The sequence below is a fragment of the Cupressus sempervirens genome, chromosome 1 (assembly GCF_028749045.1).
Source record: "Cupressus sempervirens isolate cs-2001-9-10 chromosome 1, ASM2874904v1, whole genome shotgun sequence".
NCBI classification, from domain to species: domain Eukaryota; kingdom Viridiplantae; phylum Streptophyta; class Pinopsida; order Cupressales; family Cupressaceae; genus Cupressus; species Cupressus sempervirens.
This window is the reverse complement of record NC_143118.1, coordinates 728,061,632-728,085,951: the sequence shown is the minus strand read 5'-3', so window position 1 is coordinate 728,085,951 and position 24,320 is coordinate 728,061,632. Positions and strand designations below refer to the sequence as shown.

Genomic DNA, 24,320 nt, shown 5'->3' with positions numbered 1-24,320 from the left:
TTTTACAAATCAATATTTATTTTTTTTAGGTAAGTCCTAGTAGTTTAGAAACTAGATTCAATTTGCTAGAGATTATTTTCTCTCAACATTTTGATATAAAGTTAATAAAAAGTAGAAAATTGCATGTCAAGTTGACATAACCTTGGTTTTCTGATTTTTTATTGCCACTTAAGAGCATAGTTTTGTTGACCATGATCTTGTACATACCTTTTTGGTTTTCTAAATGTATTCATATTTTGCATTTTTATTGTTTATCTACCTAGCATTTTTAATAAACTAAACATATAATATTTCTTCCATTAACTAAAATTTTAACAATAGTTTCTAACATTTAAAGTAAAATACAACACACAAACATAAACTTAATTACTATACACTAAAAATAACAAAATACTAATAAAAAAGTTAAATAAATTCATAAAACTAACTTTTTTTTTTAAAACTACTAATAATTCATCAAAATAACTAAACAATCATTAAAAATAACTAAATATTCATTAAAAATACAAAGATGAACATACTTGGCATGTCAAATGCTCAAAGGATATTGAATATGCTAATTTTGAATGATGGTCTACTTGTAGACATCATGAACTTCACTCCAACAGCTGGTCCAAAATAGTCATCGTGAAAATACATTGTAAAGTGGTAAATTGGCTAAAAAGTTGTTATAGTTAGGGTTTTTGTGGACTTCAAATGAAACCTTTAGGGCTTTTTTTGAAGCCATAAGAGATTTTAAGGAAGCCCATGCCTTCACTTGAAGCCCAAGTGGATGCTCAGAGCCCTCTTCACATGGCTTCGATGGAAACCACCACTTTGCTTGAAGCACCCCAACTATTTTTTTGCACTTTTCATTCAATCTGTTTGTGATGAAAAGTTGGAAATAGTTGTGTGGGATGACCCATGTATATGTCTACATATGTAGATATTTATGTGTGTGTGTGTGTGTGTGTGTGTGTGTGTGTACAAATTATACACACACACACACACACACACACACACACACACACACACACACACACACACACACACACAAATATAGATAGACATAGATATAGATATATGTAGATATCTATATATGTGTGTATGTGTCTGTGTACAAATTATGTAATTTATATATATACACCTACACACACACACACACACACACACATAAACAAAGAGGCCAAATAATCTACTTCAAAATAATTTTGGTAGGGCACAATTAGCACAATCTCTTGAGACCATTGCAAGTCAGGTAGTATATGCTAGTTTTCAATTGAATCTATGGCATAGTAATAGGGAAGGAAAAAAAATATTATGCTGATAATTTTTCCTATGAAGATGTTCAAAATAAGAAAATCACTAAATATAACATGTGATTTGTTTAGAAGTCCAAGGGAACAGCACACCCTAAGAACTATAGCTAAGAGGTTCCTAATCCATTTGTGCATTAATGAAGACATTAAAAATAATTTTTGAGAAAGATGGAGGAAGATGTTTGATTCGCCTCATTGTAAAAATCATGAGGTTCAAAATTCTTTCTTGATAAATTTTTCATTTGATTTTTTTCTTGAGAATATCTTTAGTTATTTTGATATTCTTCATTGTCAGGGTATAGGTTGTTGGAAATATAAGATAGGCTAGGTTACTAAGAGGGCAATGGTAAATCAAGAACCAATAAAACTTATTCTTAATTCACCAATTAATGCTTCATATTTATTTTGATCTGATTGCATGGATGAAAAATTGAAAGCACTAAAACATACATAATGCTTTGACACAAGATATGGTGACCTAGAAGCCTTCCAAATATAAAGAAAAACTAGGGTGGTGATGATACCCACAAGCTTTAGTACTACAATATAAAGTTGGATGGTTAAGGCTTACAATTGATCACTTTTGATGATTTGCACTATTATGAGCAATAAGGACATCTAGGTCCACTTTGTAAAAGGATTTACAAAATATACAATGAAGTATGCTCTCAATAGAGAGATTTACAAAAGAATATTAAGTCTAGCTTGTGAAAGGACTTAACTATTCCACCTATTAGGATGAACCAGTGGCTGATCTCTGATCTGCAACTTTGATTTGCTAGTTGAGATTCATTTGGAGTGTAATGATCACCTTGCTGTGATAGATAAATCTTTGTTGCTCTTATACCACTTGTAGCCTTGTTACTTCACACTTCTGCTCTCACATATATCTTCTCACATTATTACATCATACATTACTACCTTTGGATGTCATACAACAAATTACATATATAACAATCCAAATTACAATTCATCAAAGTTAGCTACAATACAAGTTTCACCAAAATATACAAAGTTGGCCCAACTGTTCATGAATGGGTTCTAAAGAAAAACTCGGTGAGGTTTTGCTACTCAGAAACCATTTTCAACACTCGACATCATCATGCTCTTAGTAGACATAGAAGGTCAATTTTTACTAATCACTTCCAAGTAGTCTAAACTTAGTCAACACTAGTGACTAAGTGAACACTATGAAACTTGGTATATAAACTAAATCACTTGGTTGATTCTACATAGCTTGATCAATACTATCACTACAAGCTTAGTATACACTAGAGAACTCAGTTTTCACTGAGTAACTTTGTAAACACTATGAATCTTGGTTTACATTGATAATTATTAACTTGGTAGATATTGCTCAGTGTGAACTGAATACTATTTTTGGAGCTTGGTAGCAACTATAGGGCATAGTAAAACCTGAATTACTTGGTTAACACTATAAACTATAAGATAAGCTTGGTAGCTACTAAGCATTTGATTAAGTGTGTGTCACTAATAGACAAGCTTGACTATAATGTCAAAACTTATCAATTAAAATTGAATTCTAAAAATTTCAAGTTCAAAGCAATCTTTAGTCTCCATCCTATGTGTTTAACTTGATAACATATTCTGTTTTTAAGATTTTTCAAAATTTCTTTTGTAAGAGATGGTTTTTGATTATCTGTAAATGTATATGTATAATATTATGATGGTCCCCCATACATATATAAATTTAACTTACTATATATCTCATGTCTTTTATATTGCATCTCTTCTCATCTTCTCCCCCTTTTTGACATGAATACCAAAGGTGTATGCTACATGGTAATGCCAAAATATAACAAGACATCATAATGTACCTTTAAAATCAATGACATTTTCTTGTCCCAAATTTCTTGTAACACCATTCTTGCATGCAATGCAATCCATACTTTCTCTGATAACTCCATTATGTGATCAACTATGGAGAAATTATTATCATGGATGAGAGTTTTGGCATGTGCAATGTGTTTCTACAATGCATCTATGTTTGGAAGAATCATGTCTTGAATGTATATAGTGTGGCCATGATCCTAACTTCTTCCCTTAATAATTATGCTTGCATATCAGTCAGGAATATGATCTTTGAGTAATAAGTAGAACTATAGCTCAAGTCAAGTGACAACTAGTGTGCACTTTCCTTCAAGTCTTCATCTATCTTAGAGAGTTTAACTTTTATTTCTTGAGTGAAGATAGATGTATCAAATAACTTCTTGAGTAATAAAGTAACATTATTGGTAGATATTTCCAATGTGTTAACAATAGTAGACAAGTCTACTTGATATATTGCAATTTTCTGTGCAACTAGCTCTAATACTTTGTTCTCAAATTTCTTCTCTGCTCTTTGTAGAGACTTTTCTTGCCCATTCAGATCTTGATTGAATTTTTGAACAACTTCTTCTAACTAAACCAAAATAGGTTGAGTACTATCAATCTTGGTATTGAGTGCATCTGCGAGTATGTTCTTTACATCTTCTAGCACTGGGTTTTCTCCATTTTTCTTCTCCCTAATCCTCTACTTCTTAGCTTTCTTCCATAATATTTCATGTAATATGTGCATTTGATTAGGCTTTAGAGTAGACATATCCCAATTTGGTATAACTGTATCCTCATCAAAATCAATGTCTTCTTCTTTACCCTTTCCCTCGCTTGAAACTTTAGTACTTGGTTGAGGCTTTTTGTCATTTGTCTTTGCACTAACTAGTTGTACACTAGGGATTGTAAAAATAGTAGAAGTAGAAGGACTAGGAAAAAAAAAAGATATTGCACTGATAGTAGAAATACCTAGTTGCTATGTAGCCAAATCTTATGAAAGAGGAAGCACTAGTTGCTTCGTAGATGAAGTGTTGATCACTTAGTCAATTTAGTACTTGGCTGTTAGGTGCAAAGATTGGTTGGGTGCTTGGAATTGTAGTGGTTTCCACAACCAACTTGAGAGAAGATTCATCTAAGCTTGATAAATTTAAAACATTTCTTAGATAGTGAGGAAATGTTGCCATAACTATTGTTGCAATCTTCTCTAGGTCAAGTTCCTCAATACTCTGAATCTCATGGAGATTCTCCTTGGTAGCTTCTTTTTCTTTCTCCTCATCATCTAGACTAACATCATCTATCTCTTCCTCATCATTATTGTCCTTTTATTCCTTTTCATCTTCATCATCATATTTAACACTAACGCGAACAAAAAAATCACTCTTTTGATGAAGGTTGTAGATAGTCTTCCATGTAGTTGTAGTTGTCTTCACCACATGTCTAATTTCATTAAAACCAATATCATGCAATTGTTGAATTTTAGAGTCTGTTCAAATATATATTTTGTAGTATTCTTAGTATGTTCCCATCTAGGCTTGATTCTTTTCATAAGTTCATTAGATCTTTTTTGTACAAGTTGATCAGGTGAATATTTCTATTTACCTGACTTGTACATAATCATGTGTTTATCTTGCTTCTTCTCATTTGCATTTCTAGTCTCGTATCTGAGAGATCTAAAGTTTTCCATTCCAACTCTTGCATCAATCTCTTTTATTTTTTCCTAAAATTTACATGGATGGCTTTTGAAGATAATATCCTTCGCTTTTTCTCACCTAATTTCAACTTCTTTCTAGATCTAGATGCTCTTCTAGTGAATACTAGAGTAGATGACTTGGTAGGTTTGGTTATGATAACCTTACCTTTCTTCCTAATTAGATCTTCTTCTTCTAATTTAGTTTCTTCTACCTCATCTTCCACATCATCTTCTTCCACATTATCTCCTTTTCCTTCTATCAATAGGAAAGTAGAACTTGCTTGCCTCATTTTTGTTATCATCTTCTTTCCTTTGCTAACTACTTAAGGAAGCTTTTTTTCAAGTTCTATTTTAGATTTGACTTCATCATAAGTACCAAAATATTTAGCCATTGGATCCTAAGGTTCATTCAATAGTGCCTCAATGATATCCTTCATGTCATAAATGTTAACCTCATAGCTTAGAGCCTTAACCCACACCACTCTAGGTTTGACTGCTTCAATATATACTTTGTCACAGTCTACCATAAAAAAAATTGTCCTTGTAATCTTCTACATGTTTGATAGGAATTATAAATATTTTATTCATATTTTCCTTGAATGAATCAAAATAATTATCCATGATATTGACAAAATTCTCAGTAATCTCTGCTATATACTCATTGATATGATATAGTACTAGTAAATCTTTTCTCCATATGAATGAACCTTTTGAAGGGAAAAAAAATTGCACAAAGAAGAATAAAAAAGTTAAAAGTGAACCAAAATTACATGAGTTATTCTTCTAAGTCTTGATACTCTCCATGTTCTTGTTGAATTGATTTAGCATTAGCTCAACAAGGTTGAAGGAAATGTTTTTCTTCCCCACCTTGAGAGCTAGATCAACTACCTCACATGCCACATTGTTGAGATGACTAGAGATATAGATCTTATGTGCTATCACATGGATTCCAAAATGCCATTTACACAATTGATTTTCATACCTCTTCTATCCCATTTAGTAAGATTTTTTCTTTTCAGTTCTACCCGACTTAGGGTTTTTGTAGACTTTTCCTTATTCAACATTGGGAGCCCTATGGTTCAATGAATCATTTTCCTCATTATTAGAATAGGCTACTCCAACCATAATTGTTTATTGTGTACATGGCTAAGGATAAATCTCATCCATTTTATTTGGAAGTCTTAGGGCATATGTGGATTGTGGGTTAAAGCCTTGGTTTACAAGTATTGATGTTCAAATTTCAACCCACCATTCACATAATTTTTTTAGAGCCTCATCCATCTCTAGGGTTCCAATGGCTTGAATTGAACAATAGAAATGTGAGAAAATATCGTTAATAAGTAGTACCTTTGGTAGAATCTGTGACTGAAGTCTGGATGGATTAAGTCTTTCCCCAATTGTCAGACATAACTTCAAGTCCGGTGCCTTCCAATTGACTCCATGAACCAACATCTTGGATCCCTTCTTGTTTTTCCTTTTGGAGGATGCCATGCTTGACAAGGTTTATGAAAACACAAAAAAAATTCATCAAAAAAATGTATAGATTGCTTGGACACACAGAAATTGCTCTCAACAAATAGCTCTTCAAAAATTCACAGTGATAAATGAATTCGATTCCTCATCTTTTAACAAATTTCATTTTTGAATCGCCATAAATACTTGGTATGATTACTTGTTCAGTGATAGATTGTCTTCCACATAACTTGATCTTAGTACTCAAAGGAGTTATCCACAGAATGGTGTCCATGCAATGTTTAGTTACTCCCAACCTTTCTTGGGAGTGTCTTGCAATCTAACCTAGCTCGGCAAGGTCGATATTTTCCTTAGACACTTAGTGATCCATTTGCATTCACTATCTCTATGAAAATGCTTATTACAATTGTAACATTTTCCATTGAATTTAGCTTTAGCATCACTCCAACATTTATTTTATGTATGACCTATCTTACCACAATGATTCCAAGTGGGCCTTTGATTCTTTTTAGATCCTTGCTTGTATGATTCACCTTCTTCTATATATCCTATTCGTGCTTTCTCTTTATGTCTATATTGACTTTTCTCATTCAGCTAATTCATTTTTACTTGAGATTTCATCATCCTTTCATTAGTTTTCTTTCCATTGTTTAGATCATTTGTAATCTTTCCTTCTCTGATCTTAGATCCATGATTTCTTCATTTGCATTACTAAGCTGATCAATGAAGTCTATTTGTTGAAGGGATAGATGTTGAATTTCGTTGATCTTTTCTTCTATCTGTTCTTTTTCCTTGTATTTTTCTTCCATGACTTTACACAATCTTACTAACTAAATTTCTTGTTCTCTTTTCAGATTTCTAACTTCTTCTTGAATGTTACCATTCTTTTCTAATAGTTTTCTAATTGCCTCATTAGTTTCTTCTGAATTACTTTCTGAAAAGGTATCTTCAATTATTTCTTCAGTACAGAGTTCGTCATTCATTGGTACTACAAGATTTCTTCTTCTTTTTAAGGATTGCGAGAGTTCCTGATTTTCTTTCTTAAATTGCCCAATAGAAAATTGCAAATCTAGCTTTCCATTGTCAATAGCCTTATCAAGTCTGAATACCTCCATTGTCTTTGATTTTTTTCTCAATTTCTTAAACTTCTTTGAGAACCACAATGCTTTAATACTAATTCTTGGAAATATAAGATAGGCTATGTTACTAAGAGCTGAGGGGTGAATCAAGAACCAATAAAACTTATTCTTAATTCATCAATTAATCCTTCATATTTATTTTGATCTAGTTGCATGCATAAAAAATGGAAAGCATTAATACATCCGTAACACTTTGACACAAGATATGGTGACCTAAAAACCTTCCAAATAGAAAGTAAAATTGCAGTGGGGATGATACCCACAAGCTTTAGTATTGCAGTATAAATTTGGTTGGTTAAGCTTTACAATTGATCACTTCTAGTGATCTTCCCTATTAGGAGCAATAAGGAATACTAGGTCCACCTTGTAAAAGGATTTACAAAACATAGAATGAAGTATGCACTTGGTAAAGAGATTTACAAAAGACTATTACGTCTACCTTGTGAAAGGATTTAACCATTCCACCTATTAGGGTGAACTAGTGGCTGATCTTTCATCTACAACTTTGATTTGTTGGTTAAGATTCCTTTAGTGTGTAATGATCACCTTGTTGTGTTACATAAATCTTTCTTGGTGCTTATACTACGTGTAGCCTTCTTATTTCTTACTTCTATGCTCACATATATCTTCCCATATTCTTTCAACATATGTTACTGCCTTTAGAGTGATACAATACATTACATTTATACGAATCCAAATTACAATTCATCAAAGTCAGCTACAATACAAGTTTCAGTAAAATACATAAAGTTAGTCCAATTGTTGGTACTTAGGTTCTGAAGACAAACTTGGTTAGGTTCTGATACTTGAAAACCATTGTCAACACTTGGCATTGTCATGTTCTCAGTAGACATAGAAGCTCAGTTTGTACTAATCACTTCCAAGTAGTATGAACTCAGTCAACACTGGTGACTCGGTGAAGACTGTAAAACTTGGCATATAAACTGAATCACTTGGTTGACAATACATTACATGGTCAACACTATCACTATGAGCTTGGTATACACTAGAGGACTTAATTTTCGCTAAGAAACTCAGTAAACACTATGAAGCTTGATTTACACTAATAGTCATCAACTTGTTAGATACTACTTGGTGCAAACTGAATACAATTTATGGAGCTTAGTAGCAACTTGCTCGATAGAACCTAAATTACTTGGTTGACACTATAAACTGCAAGATAAGCTCAATAGATGCTAACCATTTGATTAATTGTGTTACACTAATAAAAAAAACTTGAGTATAGTATCAATAGTGTGCAGGGTAGAGTTGGAGGATCATCATTTGATAGATCTATGACACTTCATGATCATAATTTTGTAAGGAAACTACTTGAAAAGCTACAAGTGAAGCATGTTGTTATTTCTTTTATTGTGAAGGACCACATGGAGGTCGATACACATGGAACTATTAATTATTTGACTTGGAGAATCATTCATTGTGCCACTCCTTTAATTCTAGATGAGCCTCGTCAGTCTAGTAGAGGTCACATACGCATGTTATGTGGAGATGTGTGCACATTTTGCACTTCTAATAGAAAGGATGATGATAATGGGATGACAAGAGATGACTTTATCAATGACATGTTTGGTAATGATACAAAAGTAAATTTAATAGCTATATGTTAAAATATTTTGATAACATCTCATATGTACATGAATGACTAATAAATTAGTATGTCTTGGTGTTGTTCAAAATATAGGGCAAGAGTATTATTGGCACTAGTATCCATGTGCATTGATTTTGTGGTGGACCATCTACTTTCACATTGGACTCTAAGCAAGGATGTGATACCACTCATGTAGAGGTATATATTTTTTCAAATTAATTATATTGAATTGAATATGTTTATTTAAGAAATGATTGAGAAATTAACTAATTTGGATTATTGCAAGATCATATGAGTTAGAGTGGTCATGGTGATGTTTATTTGGGATCACCTAGCTTTCAAATGGCTTCATTTTCTCCAGAGGTATATACATTTACTGATGCATTTTAATTTATATGTCTTTAGGATATATTTTTGCACATGGATGTGATGTCTAATAGATTTAAATATATGTGAAATAGTTAAATGTTGGACCTTCAAAATTGACAATATATAATGGACATGGTGCTACATTCATAGAGCTACCCAAAAAAATTATTTGATGATGCGGTATAGGAAAATATGTATTCTTCATAACTACATTTTATTCTTTTGTTGAATCACTTTTAGCTAATGGCATTAGAGACTCCTCTATATCTTTGTCATTCTATTGATTAGGGAGTCACTATTGCAATTTCTAGATTTGAGCCACTGATAGAGTTATAAAAGAGATTGCATAATTTTATTTGTTATTTACAATTTAGTTAGTATTTAAATTAAATATGATATTTATAAGTAGGATTGAGTGATAATTTTGATCATTTTTGTAGGGTATTATTACTCTTGCTCATCCACATGTCTTTTAGGTGGGTGTAGAGAGGGATTATCAGCTAGCAGTATGCAAATATTTTTATAATGTGGACATATATTTCATTTTCTATGTATAATAGTTATTGATGGACATATACTTCTAATTGTAATAGGTCAAGTTATAGAAGAGTCTATATTGATAAACTAGTAAGTATTCTAAGAAGACCCCTTTATCCACATAATCTCCCTCTACACAATAAAAAGTCAACTAAGTATTTTTTTCTTGCATTAGAAGGAAGGAGTAGATATCTAGGGATACACATTTTATGTGCCTATACGATGTTATTGGATATATATTTTGTATACTATTTTTGACATATGTAAATTTTTTACATACATAACTTGAAGTATATTTGATCAATGACATATTCAACATACAAATTTCATGTAAAAAATTCTTACACACACAATAGATGTTTCAAATTATTGACGTATGACATTATTAGACATTGTTGGATATTGTTGGCATGTATGTTTTGGTATTATTGACCTTTAAGGTACACATGGTTGGATGTATTGGCACATTCCTTTGATGTTCTCCTCAATCATGTTAAGTTTTTCACTTATAAAAAAAACTTTGAGTTTCTATTATCAAATTGGATTTGATGCTTGTGTTCTTGGATTAGTTGATTGCATGGTAAGATTTGATGATTGTTAATTTTAAGATGTAATGTTTTGGAAAATCAAGAAATTTCATAGTGCATATTATATTAGACCAATGGAAATTTTTGTGTATTTAGAGATCAATACTTATAAATAGTTTCCAAAGTTTAGTATCTTTATGCTATGAATTCTTTGTTAAAATTTATGTCTAGTGCTACATGAATGGTTTGAATATATGTATTTCTCACATGTTCTAGAGTTGTTGACATGTAATCATTGTCTCCATAATACAACCCCCTCCCTCTCCCTCCCCCCTCGCTCCCCCCTCCCCCCCCCCCCCAGCTCTCTCTCTCTCTCCCCCCCGCACCCTATGGATATCTCCCATTCACTCTCTATATTTGCATCATGTAAAAGATAACTCTTCATCCCATCCTTCTATCTTTGTCTTCTTATTTTGACAATATATGATCTCTCTCTCTCTCTCTCTCTCTCTCTCTCTCTCTCTCTCTCTCTCTCTCTCTCTCTCTCTCTCTCTCTCTCTCTCTCTAAGTCATTATATCTATTTCATATTCACTCTCTATTTTGTTATCTAGACATCCTATCTAATATCTCTCTTCCTATCATATTCTCTACCTCCGTCCCTCTCTTTTTCCTATATAAATGTCATTAGTAGCATTCTAATGTTCTATATTGTGTTTGCATTATAGGGTGACAACATTATTTTTTACATAACATCCACTCCCAATAGTTTATGCATCCTATAGTGCATATGTGCTACAAAATATATTTGAATTCACAAATCCTAAGGCTTTGATTTTCCTCGGATATTTAACCCAAGCATTTGGTCATTTCAAGCTAGTCTTAAAGACATTTTCTATTAAGCATACAAAAAATGCTCTATTTTTCTTGTGTGCTTTCCACTAGGTTTATCTATGCTTGAATATAAATAAAATAAGGTTACATGATATTATAGATCTTTGTGTTATCTATCTAAACATATAATTCATTTTTAATTTAGATTATTTTAATTCTTTCAACTATAATTTATTTTGAATGCTGTAGTATTTGGGGGTTAGATTTTAGCTCATTGTAATTTTTCTTTTCTACAAAAATTAAATCCATGATGTTATATCTATACAATAGAACTCATAGATCTCTATGTGATGACATCTATCTCTTAGTTAATATTGATTTATAAGATATAATATACTTAGATATCAACCATATGACATCCATCATGATAGAGGAATAAACTATTATAAGATTGTCACCTTACTATAGTAACCATAAATAGACATCAAATAAAGATAGTTACCTTCCATGGAATTTCCACAAAGTGACATAGTAACTCTAATGACATCCACCATGAACATTTCTAGATGGTGGAACAAAGCCTTTCATCTCAAACTTATCTCTTACAAAGAAAAATGTATTATAGTACATCTTAGCAACTCATTGATCTTTAGGATCCCTCTCCCTAAATGAGATAATACATTACTCTAAGCTTTTCTTTGATAGTATACAAACTTCACACTATCAAAAGGGAAGGAAAAATACCAATGGTTAAATATTCAATGAAGATATAATCTGATTGACTAGCATTTTAAGTATCCATCTGTAGTTTAAGGATTTACATAGAGACCTTTTTGTTCTACACATATGGAACTTCATCTCATGCATCATATTTCTCTAACTTCTACAGTTTCTTTATCACTAGAGAATCCATCTTAATATGGTCTAGTCCATTTAAATAAATAGGATTAAGGTCCTCAAAAGTCAACTAAAATATATCATTTTATTCTCCCTCTAGATATAGAAAGATACTCATAATCTCAAACATCAAAGATATTCTCTTCAAAAGCCTCACTTAGTTTAGCATTATGATCAAATGACTAATCAATACAATATCAAAAACTTCTTTGGATCTACTATTTGGTAGCATGCCTAATGTATCAATTTTGTTTTCCAACAAGAACATCCATAGAGACAAAGGAAAAGATCAAGGCAAATAGCTCTTTATAATATATGTAGGAAAAAACACAAGAGAGACTACAATGAGTATATAATAGTCAAAGATAATGAGCACTTATGTGCACATCAACAATCTTGAAAAGAGTTCCTTCAATTTGGGTTGGTTGTTATCTCCATTTCCTCAAATTTCATTAGTCTTAAATTAGAGGGAGGGTCCATTCTAACTATAGCACATTTATATTATTTGAAAAAGAAAAAAAAAGGGGGGGGGCTAATTTAACTAACAAATAGTTAATTGTATTTGTATTTTTCTTTTAGCTAGGTGTGATATTTGACATTACAATAAGGTGAGTAGATGAAAGGAATATAACTTACTAATTTTATTTTAATTATGTATTTCTGGTTTATTTTAACCCCTTTCTATAAAAATATATAGCCAAACTACAATTTTTTTTATTAAAATGACACCCCTTCAGCTTATATAGAAGTATTATTTGAGTATCAACATTATAGAAAATAAATGAAGAATGTTTATTATTTTCCATCTTCATATAAGATAACTAAATTGGCATTATTAGATATTATTGAAAGGGAGGAACATTTGGCGTTTCAGGTCCCCTTAGCTAGTAAAGTTATTTAAGCACGTCAACATTTTTTAATACATGTTGTAAAAATCAAGATAAACATTCATGAATGAAAACAAAAAAGGTCCATATATATGTAACTAATGTTCAAATCATTTAATAAAAGCTCCATCTACAACATACATGATTAATGGTTATAACTATTAAAATAACTCTATCTTAAAATTATGATTTCACTATTTTTTATAGACTCTAATTTCTATGCAAACTAAAGACAACTACAAAGATTTAATTAAATCAAATTTACATTAAATTTAAAATGTTAATATAATTTATTAATTTGAAATATATGATTATTTTAAAATGTTATTATTTACACCATTATATTTATTGTAAGATTTTATTTGATTTGGTGAATATGATTGAGGAGGACAATTACATATTCTTTGACTACATTAATCACAAATATTCACCAATCTGAAAATATGATAGAAAAGATTGTAAAAATATCAGATCGTGAACACATTTGACTTGAAAAAAATTTATTCTAACACAAAACAATATTTTCAGAAACTTACACCTATCATCAAATTACAAAATAATCTCATTAAACGTAAAAAATTGCTCAAACCGTTTATGTTCAAAGTAAAACAAAAATAACCATCATTGCTTCCACTTTGCGGCATGATAGCCTCGGTGATTTATCAGCTTGCTAGGAATTCGGGGAACCGGCTTAGTACTTTCCCTCACCACAACAATGGCAGTAGGACAATTCTATCTTAGGACTTCAAACTTGTACATGAAGAAGTTGTTTTAGAGTCCCCGGTCCCTCGGTCAAAAGAATCTTTAATTTCATCCCCATTAACATAAGTAATACTAGTGTATGATCCATTAGTCTTTCTTCCTACTTAAAAACAGTGTCAAATCATCCATCAGTCATAATTTTATCCAGAGGGTCAGCTTTGATTGGAAGAATCGCGCCAACGAATATAAGTGTAAGATGTATCCATTATTTAATATAAAATGGTGGGGAATGCATCCTCAAACGTGCATTCGTGCGATTCCTGTAATGTCCCCCTTCATGGGATAAATTCAAATGAAAATTTGCATAACCAAATCTAACAGAAAGTAACGTTTGGGAGATTATCAATATGGTGTCAAAATGTTGATATGACTACATTTATTTATAACTGCTGGCAAAAATAATGAAGAACTTCCTTTTGTCTCTGCATAACTATACTCTGGTCTAAGAGTAGATCAACGGTTCAATTGGTAATTTAATATAAAAGTATTTTATTTTAATGGTTTTAAGAATTATATACAGTTTGTTTTTTAGATACAGGAATACAAGTTTTGTGGGTGAACTTCTTCAACTAAGAATCAAAGGCTAAGGGAATACATGCCTTCTATACCACTGAACAAATTACTATCTCTTTAAAGATACTTTAGAAAATGTAGACCGAAGCTCATCTATAATTTGAGAGTTGTTTTCTACAAATTTAAAATTATATAATTGTAAGTCTGAATAGTAAAATTGTTCAAAAGCATTTGAAATATAAAATTTTGATAATAAGCGAAATAGGAGAACTATCCCTATGTCCATTGCTATTTTCTAAATTAATGTTTATAAGTAATATAGCAATCTAATCAAATATTTTAATACATCATACTTTACTCTTAAAAAATGTTTACTAATTCTTATTTATAATTAATATAACAAACAATCTGTTCAAATGTTTTAATACATATATATCATAATATCAATTATATGATTCTTGTTCTATATTTTTCTAATATCAAATTGCATTAATGTGATCTTAGAAATGTAACTTAATATTCCTACATAGTGAATTTTCTATGTAAAAGAAAATCCTAATTGATAATTTAACATACTGAATTTTCTATGTAAAAGATAACCCTAATTGGTAACTTAAAAGACATAAGCGAATTCTTCCTCTGTGTAGGCACGGACAGAATTTTACAGCTCACCCAAGAAGAGTGTGAATTTGCCTTAAATGACGTAAGAAGAATATGTATACGTGACGTAAGTGTCTAGCAAATTTCTTTATAATGGTGTCAAGAGAATGTTTATGTGAATGTAAAATACACAGTCCTCTATAATTATATTCATGGAAATTACTCACCCGAATGCCTCCCAACAAATGCACCATTTTACCTGTCAACCCATCCCACCCAAAAGGAGATGCAACATTTTCATCAATCACCGCGGAGCCGATGTGAAAGAAACCCTAGCGAACCTCATTTATCACAATATCCAAAACAAAGGGTACAATGCTTTCTTAGACAAGAAGTCAATTCAAGTGGGAAAGAGAATACCCAAATCCATAAAGCAAGCAATCCGCACATCCTCTGTGCACATAGCCATTTTTTCCACCAACTATGCAGACTTTACATGGTGTTTGAAGGAACTCTGTCTTATGCTCGAGAGTGGAGCACCAATAGTTCCTATTTTCTTTGGAGTTCAGCCTTCTGAGCTTCGTATGAAAGATGAAGGGGGAGATTACCCTCGAGCTTTCCAGGTGCTCAAGGACACTGGGAAAATCAAGCCTCAAAAGCTTGAGAAATGGAAGAAGGCTCTGCGTAAGGTTTCACGTATAGAGGGCTATATCTTCAAAGGGTAATTTTCAAATCCACACTCTTGAGTACTGTTGATGCATAGTATATTATATTATCGATACACAAACATTCTCTTCCTTAAAACATGAACCTTAGCTTTTCTATCCTGTTCTTTAATGTTTTCTGAAATCTTTTTTTATTCTGTTTACAAAACCTAGCCCACTTTCCTTCTTATGATGCAGAGTGTATTTTAAGAGTGATTCTGTTGTGTTAATCAGGGACCAACGAGATCTGCTGGAGAAAATTGCTACAACCAAATAATTAAATATATTTGGGCTGCCAAACGTCTCAAACTTTAACTTCAATGTTCCCTCGGAGTGGATTTGAGAAATTAAAGAGATTGCAATGTCTGTTAAAATTAGCTTATATATATAATAAGCCAAGAGATATCCTTCTTGAGGCACCTATTACACTGAGTCACATTATGAAAATGGTCGCCTCTAGAAATCTCTCGACTTATATATATATATATATAAGCTAGTAGTAGTCACAATGCAAAATGAAAGGCATTATTATTGTTATTCTATAAGAGTAAATTATAGTTATTAAAAATATGATATTTGATATGTTCACTTCAAAAATATATTTAATACAATAAATTTCCTTTGATAATAAAAAAATGTATTAGCACATGTATAATAATTAATAAAATAAAAATATTCTTAAAGTAATTAAAATTAAATTTAAAATTGAAATTACTCTCTTTCTCCCTCTCTCCATGTCTCCCGCTCTCCATGTTTATATATTCCATGCCCTAATTATTATCTTTCTCTCTACCTCATTGGTTTTCCAATGTCAATTATCTCTATCTACCTCATCTCTCCACTTCTTGTGCCTTTTTCCAAAATCCATCCCCTCGTTATCTCTCCCTCCTAATACAATCTCTCTCTCTGCCCCCCCTTGCTCCCTCTCCCTCTCCCTCTCTCTTTCTTTTTCTCCCCTCTTCATTACCCCATCATCATGTCCATCTGTCGGCTACTATAATTATCCTCTCTCTCTCTCTCCCTCCCTCTAGTGTTTCACCCCCTCCCCCTTCTCGCACTCTATTACTTTCTCTCTCTCCCTCTCCCTCTCCCTCTTGTGTTTCAGCCTCTCCCTCTTCTCACTCTCATTTTTTGTCTCTCCCACACATATCTATCTCCCTAATTTATCACTTTAATGCTCTCTCCTTCCTCCTCTCACAATATCATCCTCTCTCTCTCTCTCTCTCTCTCTCTCTCTCTCTCTCTCTCTCTCTCTCTCTCTCTCTCTCTCTCTCTCCAAGGTAAACTTTAAGATAAAAATATTGGCGAATCTTACATTGTTTTGAAAAATAAAAATAATTTCTATTATTAATTGGCAAATCTTTAACTATTTAAATATTTTTTCTGACTAAATTTAATAAAAATGTGGCAATTTTAAATATTTATAAGAACTAAATTATTAGCCAAAAATTTCTAAAATTAGCCAATTAGAGAATGTTAGCCACCAAAAAATACCCTCTCTCTCTCTCTCTCTCTCTCTCTCTCTCTCTCTCTCTCTCTCTCTCTCTCTCTCTCTCTCTCTCTCTCCCCTCCATCTTTTTTATTTCACACCACCTCTTACCCTCTCCTTCTCCTACTCTCCCTCAAAGATGCCTCTCTCTCTCTCTCTCTCTCTCTCTCTCTCTCTCTCTCTCTCTCCACACACACACACACACACACACACACACACACATCCCTTACCCCATGCTTCTTTATCTCTTAAATTCTCTCTATCTATGTCCATCTCATGTCTCTCAGCCTCTCCCTCTTCTCTCCCCTATCTCTCTCTATCTTTGTCATCCCTTCCTATTATTACCACCGACTCTCATTGTCTCATGTTTCTTTACCTCTCATAACTTCTCTTGGTGTCTACTTCGTGTCTTACCCTCATCTCCTTGTCTTATTTTGTTCTATCTACCCCATCTCTTTCCCTATCACAATTGTCTCTTTCTACCTCATCTCCATGTATCCTATCTCCTACCCCCTCATACAATTTATCCCCTAATTACCATATATAGTTGTTCTCTCTCTCTCTCTCTCTCTCTCTCTCTCTCTCTCTCTCTCTCTCTCTCTCTCTCTCTCTCTCTCTCTCTCTCTCTCTCTCTCTCTCTCTCTGTGCCTATACCCCATTCTCTCTCACAAAAACACACATCTCCCCTCCCTCATGCCTCTTTATCTCTAAAATTATCTCTCTATGTCTATCTCATGTCTCTCACTCTATCCCTCTTCTCTCTCTTATCTCTCTCTATATTTTTTATCCCCACATATTATTACCGCCCACTCTCATTATCTCATATTTCTTTACCTCTCACAATATCTCTGGGTGTCTGCTTCATGTCTTACCCTCATCTCCTTGTCTTGTTTTTTTTCTATCTACCCCATGTCTTTCCCTATCACAATTTTCCCTTTCTACCTCATCTCCATGTATCCTATCTCCTACCGCCTCACACCATTTATCCCCTAATTACAATATGCATTTGCATCATCTCTCTCTCTCTCTCTCTCTCTCTCTCTCTCTCTCTCACACACACACACACACACACACACACACACACACACACACACACACACACACACACACACACACACACATCTACCCTCCCTCATGCCTCTTTATATCCAAAATTATCTCTCTATGGCTATCTCATCTCTCTTTCCCTCCCCCTCTTCTCTCTACTATATCTCTCTATCTCTTTCATTCCCTTCTATTGTTACCACCCGCTCTCATTGTCTCATGTTTTTACCTCTCACAATCTCTCTTGGTGTCTACTTGATGTTTTACATTCATCTCCTTGTCTTATATTTTCTATCCACCCCATCTCTTTCCTTATTGTAATTGTCTCTTTCTATCTCATCTCCATGTATCATATCTCCTACCCTCTCATACCATTTCTCCCCTAATTACCATATACATTTGTATCATTGTCATCTCTCTCTCTCTCTCTCTCTCTCTCTCTCTCCACCCATCACCAATTCTATCTATTCAATGCCCTCCATGTCCCTATTTTACCTTTCTACCTCATCTCCATCTATCCTATCTCCATCTAATCTTCTTTTGATTGCATAACATATTGAAATTCTTATTTTACCAGGAATTTGTGATCTTTGAGAGGATCTAATGGGCTTGAAAAAATCATTTGTATAAAGTGGAAAGGAAAATATATCCTTGTCACCTTTTCATTTATGAACTATTCAAGTACTAGTACTAAAGTTATATTTATTATCATTAATCTGAGAAAATAAGCTTCTCCACATGACTTACAAGGAAATTTCATTGGAGAAGACTCCTTATATACAATGGAAGAGTAATGAAACTACAAAAACACATACACTCCATGAAAAAGTGCATAAAATAATATAACTATGATGCATTAAAAGGAACATCAATATTGAAAAAAATTAGTAATTCAAAAATAGAAGAATGTTATCTTTTATATGTATTTAAAATGTGGAGCATGCCTATTAGGTACTATGGACTAATATTATTGAACTATTCATACATGCAACCTACCATATGTTCTAATGGATACCATTGATCATACAAATAGAGAAAATTATGCTACTCAACTAACATCTTTTTTGAGTAATTGAGGAAAAACTCATTCTCCCAAACTCTCACTATCCCCCATCTTGAAATAAATGATATAAAATCTAGGATGTGGAAGATCTAGTAATTGGTAGATCTTTGTGTTGTTTGATACAAATGTTCTTCCTAATATTTGTGATAGATACTTGATTATGCCTAATGGCTATTCAATAAATGATATCATTAGTTCTTATCAAGTAGTCAACAAAATTATCATCCTTGATTGATGAGTGATGTTATTTATTTATAATATTCAAGACTATGCTAGGTTACCGAGAGGGGAGGGGAGAATCAGTAACCTTAAAAACTTTATCAAATTCATATCTCAATTGCAATAACCCAATAATCATTCAATTCATTAAATCAGATCTAACTCCATGCGCGAGAAACTGAAAATATAAATATTAATGGCACATGAACACAATGATTTGGTGACCTAGAAATGTTCCAAATTGAAAGTAAAACTAGGGTGGGGATGATACCCACAATACTTCAATATTGTAGCATAAAGTTGGCCTGTTAAGACTTACAATGACACTTCTAATGATCTACCCTATTAGGAGCAATTAGGACTGCTAGGTCCATCTTGTTAGAGGATTTACAAACATACAATGAAGAATGCACTCGATAAAGAGATTTGACAAAAGATTATTAAGTCTACCTTGTTAGAGGATTTTCGATTAGTTCACCTGTTAGAATGAAATAGTAGATCTCTCACTTACAACTTATTTGGTAATAGAGATTCTTTGAAGTATTGATTACCTTTATGTGATAGATATGACTTTGCTTCTCCTTTTCTGATGTGGCCTTACAATATACTTGTTGCTGATTCACATTCACACGCTTCTTACATATTCTTCATTCTCACTCTTCATTCATGCATACATACATCTATCTATTCATTTGTGTCTCTCTATATGGATATGATACAATGCATTATATATATATATATACACATACATATATATACATATGTATATATGTATATATGTATAAATATGTATATAAATATGTATGTATATATATATGTATATATATATGTATGTATATATGTATGTATATATGTATGTATATATATATATCAATCCAATATATATCATCAATATGTATGTATGTATATATATATATATATATATATGTATGTATATATATGTATGGATATATATATATCCAATTTACAAAATTACAAAGCTACCCAATATATAAGTTAACACCAATATTACAAAGTTGGCTCAAATGAAGACACTCAAGTTCTGAAGACTGACTTAGTGAAGGTCTAATACACAGTGTCCACTGGCATTAAATGGCATCATCACGCATTCGGTAGAAGTGGAAGCTCGGTCCATACTAATCATGTTAGAGTAGTCTCTAACTCAGTCTACACTGGCAACTCGATAGATACTATGCAACTTGATAGAAACTAAATTACATGTTTACCATACCTAAACTTGGTAAACACTAATAATCTCATCAATCAGTAAACACTAACTTCACTTCACATGATCTGATGGCTCAATAGAAACTGTAGAGCTTGGTAACCACCAAACTACTCAATAAGAACTATAAGACATCACATTGCCTAAATTTACTTGGTAACCATTGGAATGCTCAGTAGGAACTATGAAGCTTGTTGGCTATTGAATTACATGGCAAACACTATAGACTATTCAATGAGCTAGGTAACGATACAAAATCTAGATAATCATTGTTAGTAATAACAAACTTGACTTAATGTGAACAATCTCCCCTTTTGGCATTAGTGACAAAAACACTTATCAGTCAAAACTTATATACATTACTGTGTGATACTGGAATACTATTTTCAACATTTCTTAAAATTTTTCTTTGTAAGTATATACTTTCCTTTGCTTTGCTTTGCATGATTCTCCCCCGTGCAATATACATACTAAGTGTTTCTCCCCATATATACACTCTCACATAGATCTATTCCATTTCTCCCTCTTTTTGACAATAATGCCAAAGATTTATTCAAAACTTATTTACACATAGAGACCAATATAAGAAATAAACTTAGGATGTACCTTAAGTATGAGTGTGAAAGTCTTATCCCAATTTTCTTGTAAAACTTTGCACATATGTAGAGCAATTTGAACTTCTACAGAGAGTTCTATGATGTGATTTGAGAAGTTATTGTCATGGATCAATGTTTTTGAGTAAATGATGTGCTTCTACATTGTGTCCATGATTGGAAGGATCATATTTTGGATGTCTATCAATGAAGACTAGATCCTTGCTTCCTCTCTTAACAATTTTGCCTACATTTCTAACAAGAATCTGATTTTCATATGATGTGCAGAGCTTGAACTAGGGTCAAGTTGCAATTGTTGTGCACTAGCCTTTAGATCTTCATCAATTTTATTTAGTTTGTTCTTTATTTCCTTTATATGCTCAGTAATATCACATAACATTGCAAAAAGTGATGTTACATTTGTGCAAGAATTTTCAAGATTGGTCAAAATTGAGGAAAGCTCCACTTGTTAAATAACAATTTGTTGAGCAATGTGCTCAAGTATTTTTTTATCAAATTTCTTCTCTGCTTTCTCAATCAATTTTTCTTGACTATTGGAGTCCTCATTAAACTTTTGGAATGCTTCTTCCAATTGAAATAGAATGTGTTGAGAAGTATCAACTTCAACACCTATTACCTTAGTCAAAATATCCTTAGTAGTCTCTATAATTTAATATTCTTTGTCTCTTTCCTCTATTAATTTCTTCTACTTGGCTTTCTTTGGGAAGAGCTAACTAGCTATTTGCATTTAATCTATACTGACATTACCAAAATCCTGCTTTTGAATCTCAATCTTCTTGTCAATATCCTCCTCTATCTCCTTTCCACTCAAAGGTCTTGTACAAGGTTGAGCTTTGAGTTCAACTAAATTGGTACAACTACCTTAGAATTTAGAATGGAAACAATGGTAGAGATAGCAAGACTAGCAATAAAAAGTGGTATAGTACACTGACAGATGGAATATTGACTTTAATGCTTACTGAATCCAAAAATAATATACTTAAAAAAGTATCCAAAGCTATAGAAAACAAAACTATAAAATCCAAAATTGTAGAACTCAAAATTGTACTTATTGCTAAAGAACACAAAATCATAGAACATGGTGTACTTACTACTGATGAACCTAACTTAGGAACTAAAGAAGAGGGAGGCTATAGCTTGGTAGATTAAGTGGTAGACACTTCTATTATTGGTAAGCTGAGCTATAAGGGAGCAAAGAGTGATTGGACATTTGATGTTTCTATTGTGGTCACAATCAAACTTGCTAAAGCTGACTTTGAATTTGATGTAGCTACTAATTTGCTTGGAGAATGAGGAAGTGACGCAACAACTTCTGCAACTATCTTCATAGGATCAGTCTTCTCATCATCTTCTTTGACTTCCTCAGTAGATTCTTCCTCTTTATCTTCTTCAACTCCTTCATTTTTGAACTGAATTATTTCAAAATTTGTTCCATCTTCCTCATCATCATTGTCATCATCCTTGAATCTAAGAGTCATTTTGTCTTCATCTTTCTTCATAAACTCTTTTACCTCAGCATTTGTAACACTCAGTAACAACTGCCTCAAGGTTTTTTCATAGATATCTCTTTCTTTCGGCATGGCTAAGTCCCATCTCGGCTTCAATCTCACTAAAAGATCAATAGAAATATGAGAAGCTATCTGATCAAGGGAATACTTATATTTATCCATCTTGGTTAGCACCAATTCCTCAATTTTCTTCTTCTTAGCCTTTGTCTTTGTCTTATACTTTAATGATCTGAAGTTGGTCATGCCTACACCTTCTTCCATTTTTTTTAGTATATCTTGGAAGGTGAGAGTTGGCTTGCTAAATACAAATTCACTACCTTTCTTCCTAGATCTTCTGGTAAACACTACATTGGATGGCTTTGGTGCCTTGGTGATGATCACTTTACCTTTCTTCTTTATTGGCTCTTCCTCCTTTTCTGGCTCATCTTTATCCTCTGCTTCATCATCATTAGCTTCTCCTTTACCCTCAGTTAATAAAAGGGGTATGCTAGTTTTGAGTTTTTCTATTCTCCTCTTACCTTTGTTAACCACCTATGGAAGCTTGATTTGAAGCTCAATTCTCACCTTGGCCTCCTCATATGTTCCAAATTTTGGTGCCTTTGGATCAACAAGTTTTTTTAATAGTCTTCAATTATGTCTTTTTCTTCATCAATGTTCACCTCATGGGGAAGAGGTTTTACCCATATAACTCTCAGAATCACTGCTTGAATGTAGACTTTGTCACTATCTACCATGAAACAAACATCATCTTTGTAATCTTAAACCAATTTTTTTGGAATCCTAAATTTGTTATTCATTTTCTCCTTGAAAATATCAAAGTAATTATCCATTAGACTGACAAAATTTTCATGCATTTTTGCAATGTACTCTTACTTTGATACAAAACTAGCACATCCTTTCTCCATACGACTATACCTTTAAAAGGGAAAAACTTTTGAACATAGAAAAATAGACATGTCAACAATGAACTAAATTTACAAGAATTTTTCTTGGATTTCCTTATACTTTCCATGCTTTTGTTGAACTATTTCAACAATAAGTCTGCAAGATCATATGACAAATTATTTTACATGACTTTGAATGCCAAGTCTACTACATCACACAACACACTATTGAGATGAGTCAAACTATAAATCTTGTGTGCTATCACATGTATGCCAAATTTTAGTTCTGCATTAGTTACACTACTAATCTTTATGCCTCTTCTATACCATTTGGCTAGGGTTTTATTCTCTAACTTCACCTAACCTAGATTTTTAGTATCTTTGTCTTTAGAGAGCAAAATTTTAAAACTACTCTAAAAGTCTTTCCCAGCTTGAGAAGCATACAATATAAAAATTATGCTACTAATGCAGTAATTTTTTAACTTAATAATAGTCTCAATCGTCTTCAAGCTTGATTTTCATGTGAAAAATCATGTTCTTAGTAATCAAAAGTAGTTTCTCAAGTGATAGCTGATTGCTGCGAATTCATCTTAGGATATATTTG

The 24,320-nt window shown here is 32.4% G+C and overlaps 1 protein-coding gene across 1 annotated transcript; it reads left to right on the top strand.

Annotated features, from left to right (window-relative positions):
• Positions 1-14,072: 14,072 nt before the first annotated feature.
• LOC149579999 (putative 2' cyclic ADP-D-ribose synthase BdTIR) lies at positions 14,073-15,947 on the top strand. The gene is made up of 4 exons (XM_089802942.1): positions 14,073-14,115; positions 15,014-15,069; positions 15,161-15,687; positions 15,869-15,947. The coding sequence occupies exons 1-4, from the start codon at positions 14,073-14,075 to the stop codon at positions 15,945-15,947; spliced, it is 705 nt and encodes a 234-aa protein (XP_089659068.1).
• The last annotated feature ends 8,373 nt before the right edge of the window (positions 15,948-24,320 follow it).

Bases quoted from the DNA above. Each gene is read 5' to 3' on its own strand.
- LOC149579999 (XM_089802942.1), top strand. From the start codon at position 14,073: ATGGTGGGGAATGCATCCTCAAACGTGCATTCGTGCGATTCCT. The intron at 15,070-15,160 runs GTAAGAAGAATA...TAAAATACACAG, and splicing joins GTGAATTTGCCTTAAATGAC to TCCTCTATAATTATATTCAT. The intron at 15,688-15,868 runs GTAATTTTCAAA...CTTATGATGCAG, and splicing joins GAGGGCTATATCTTCAAAGG to AGTGTATTTTAAGAGTGATT.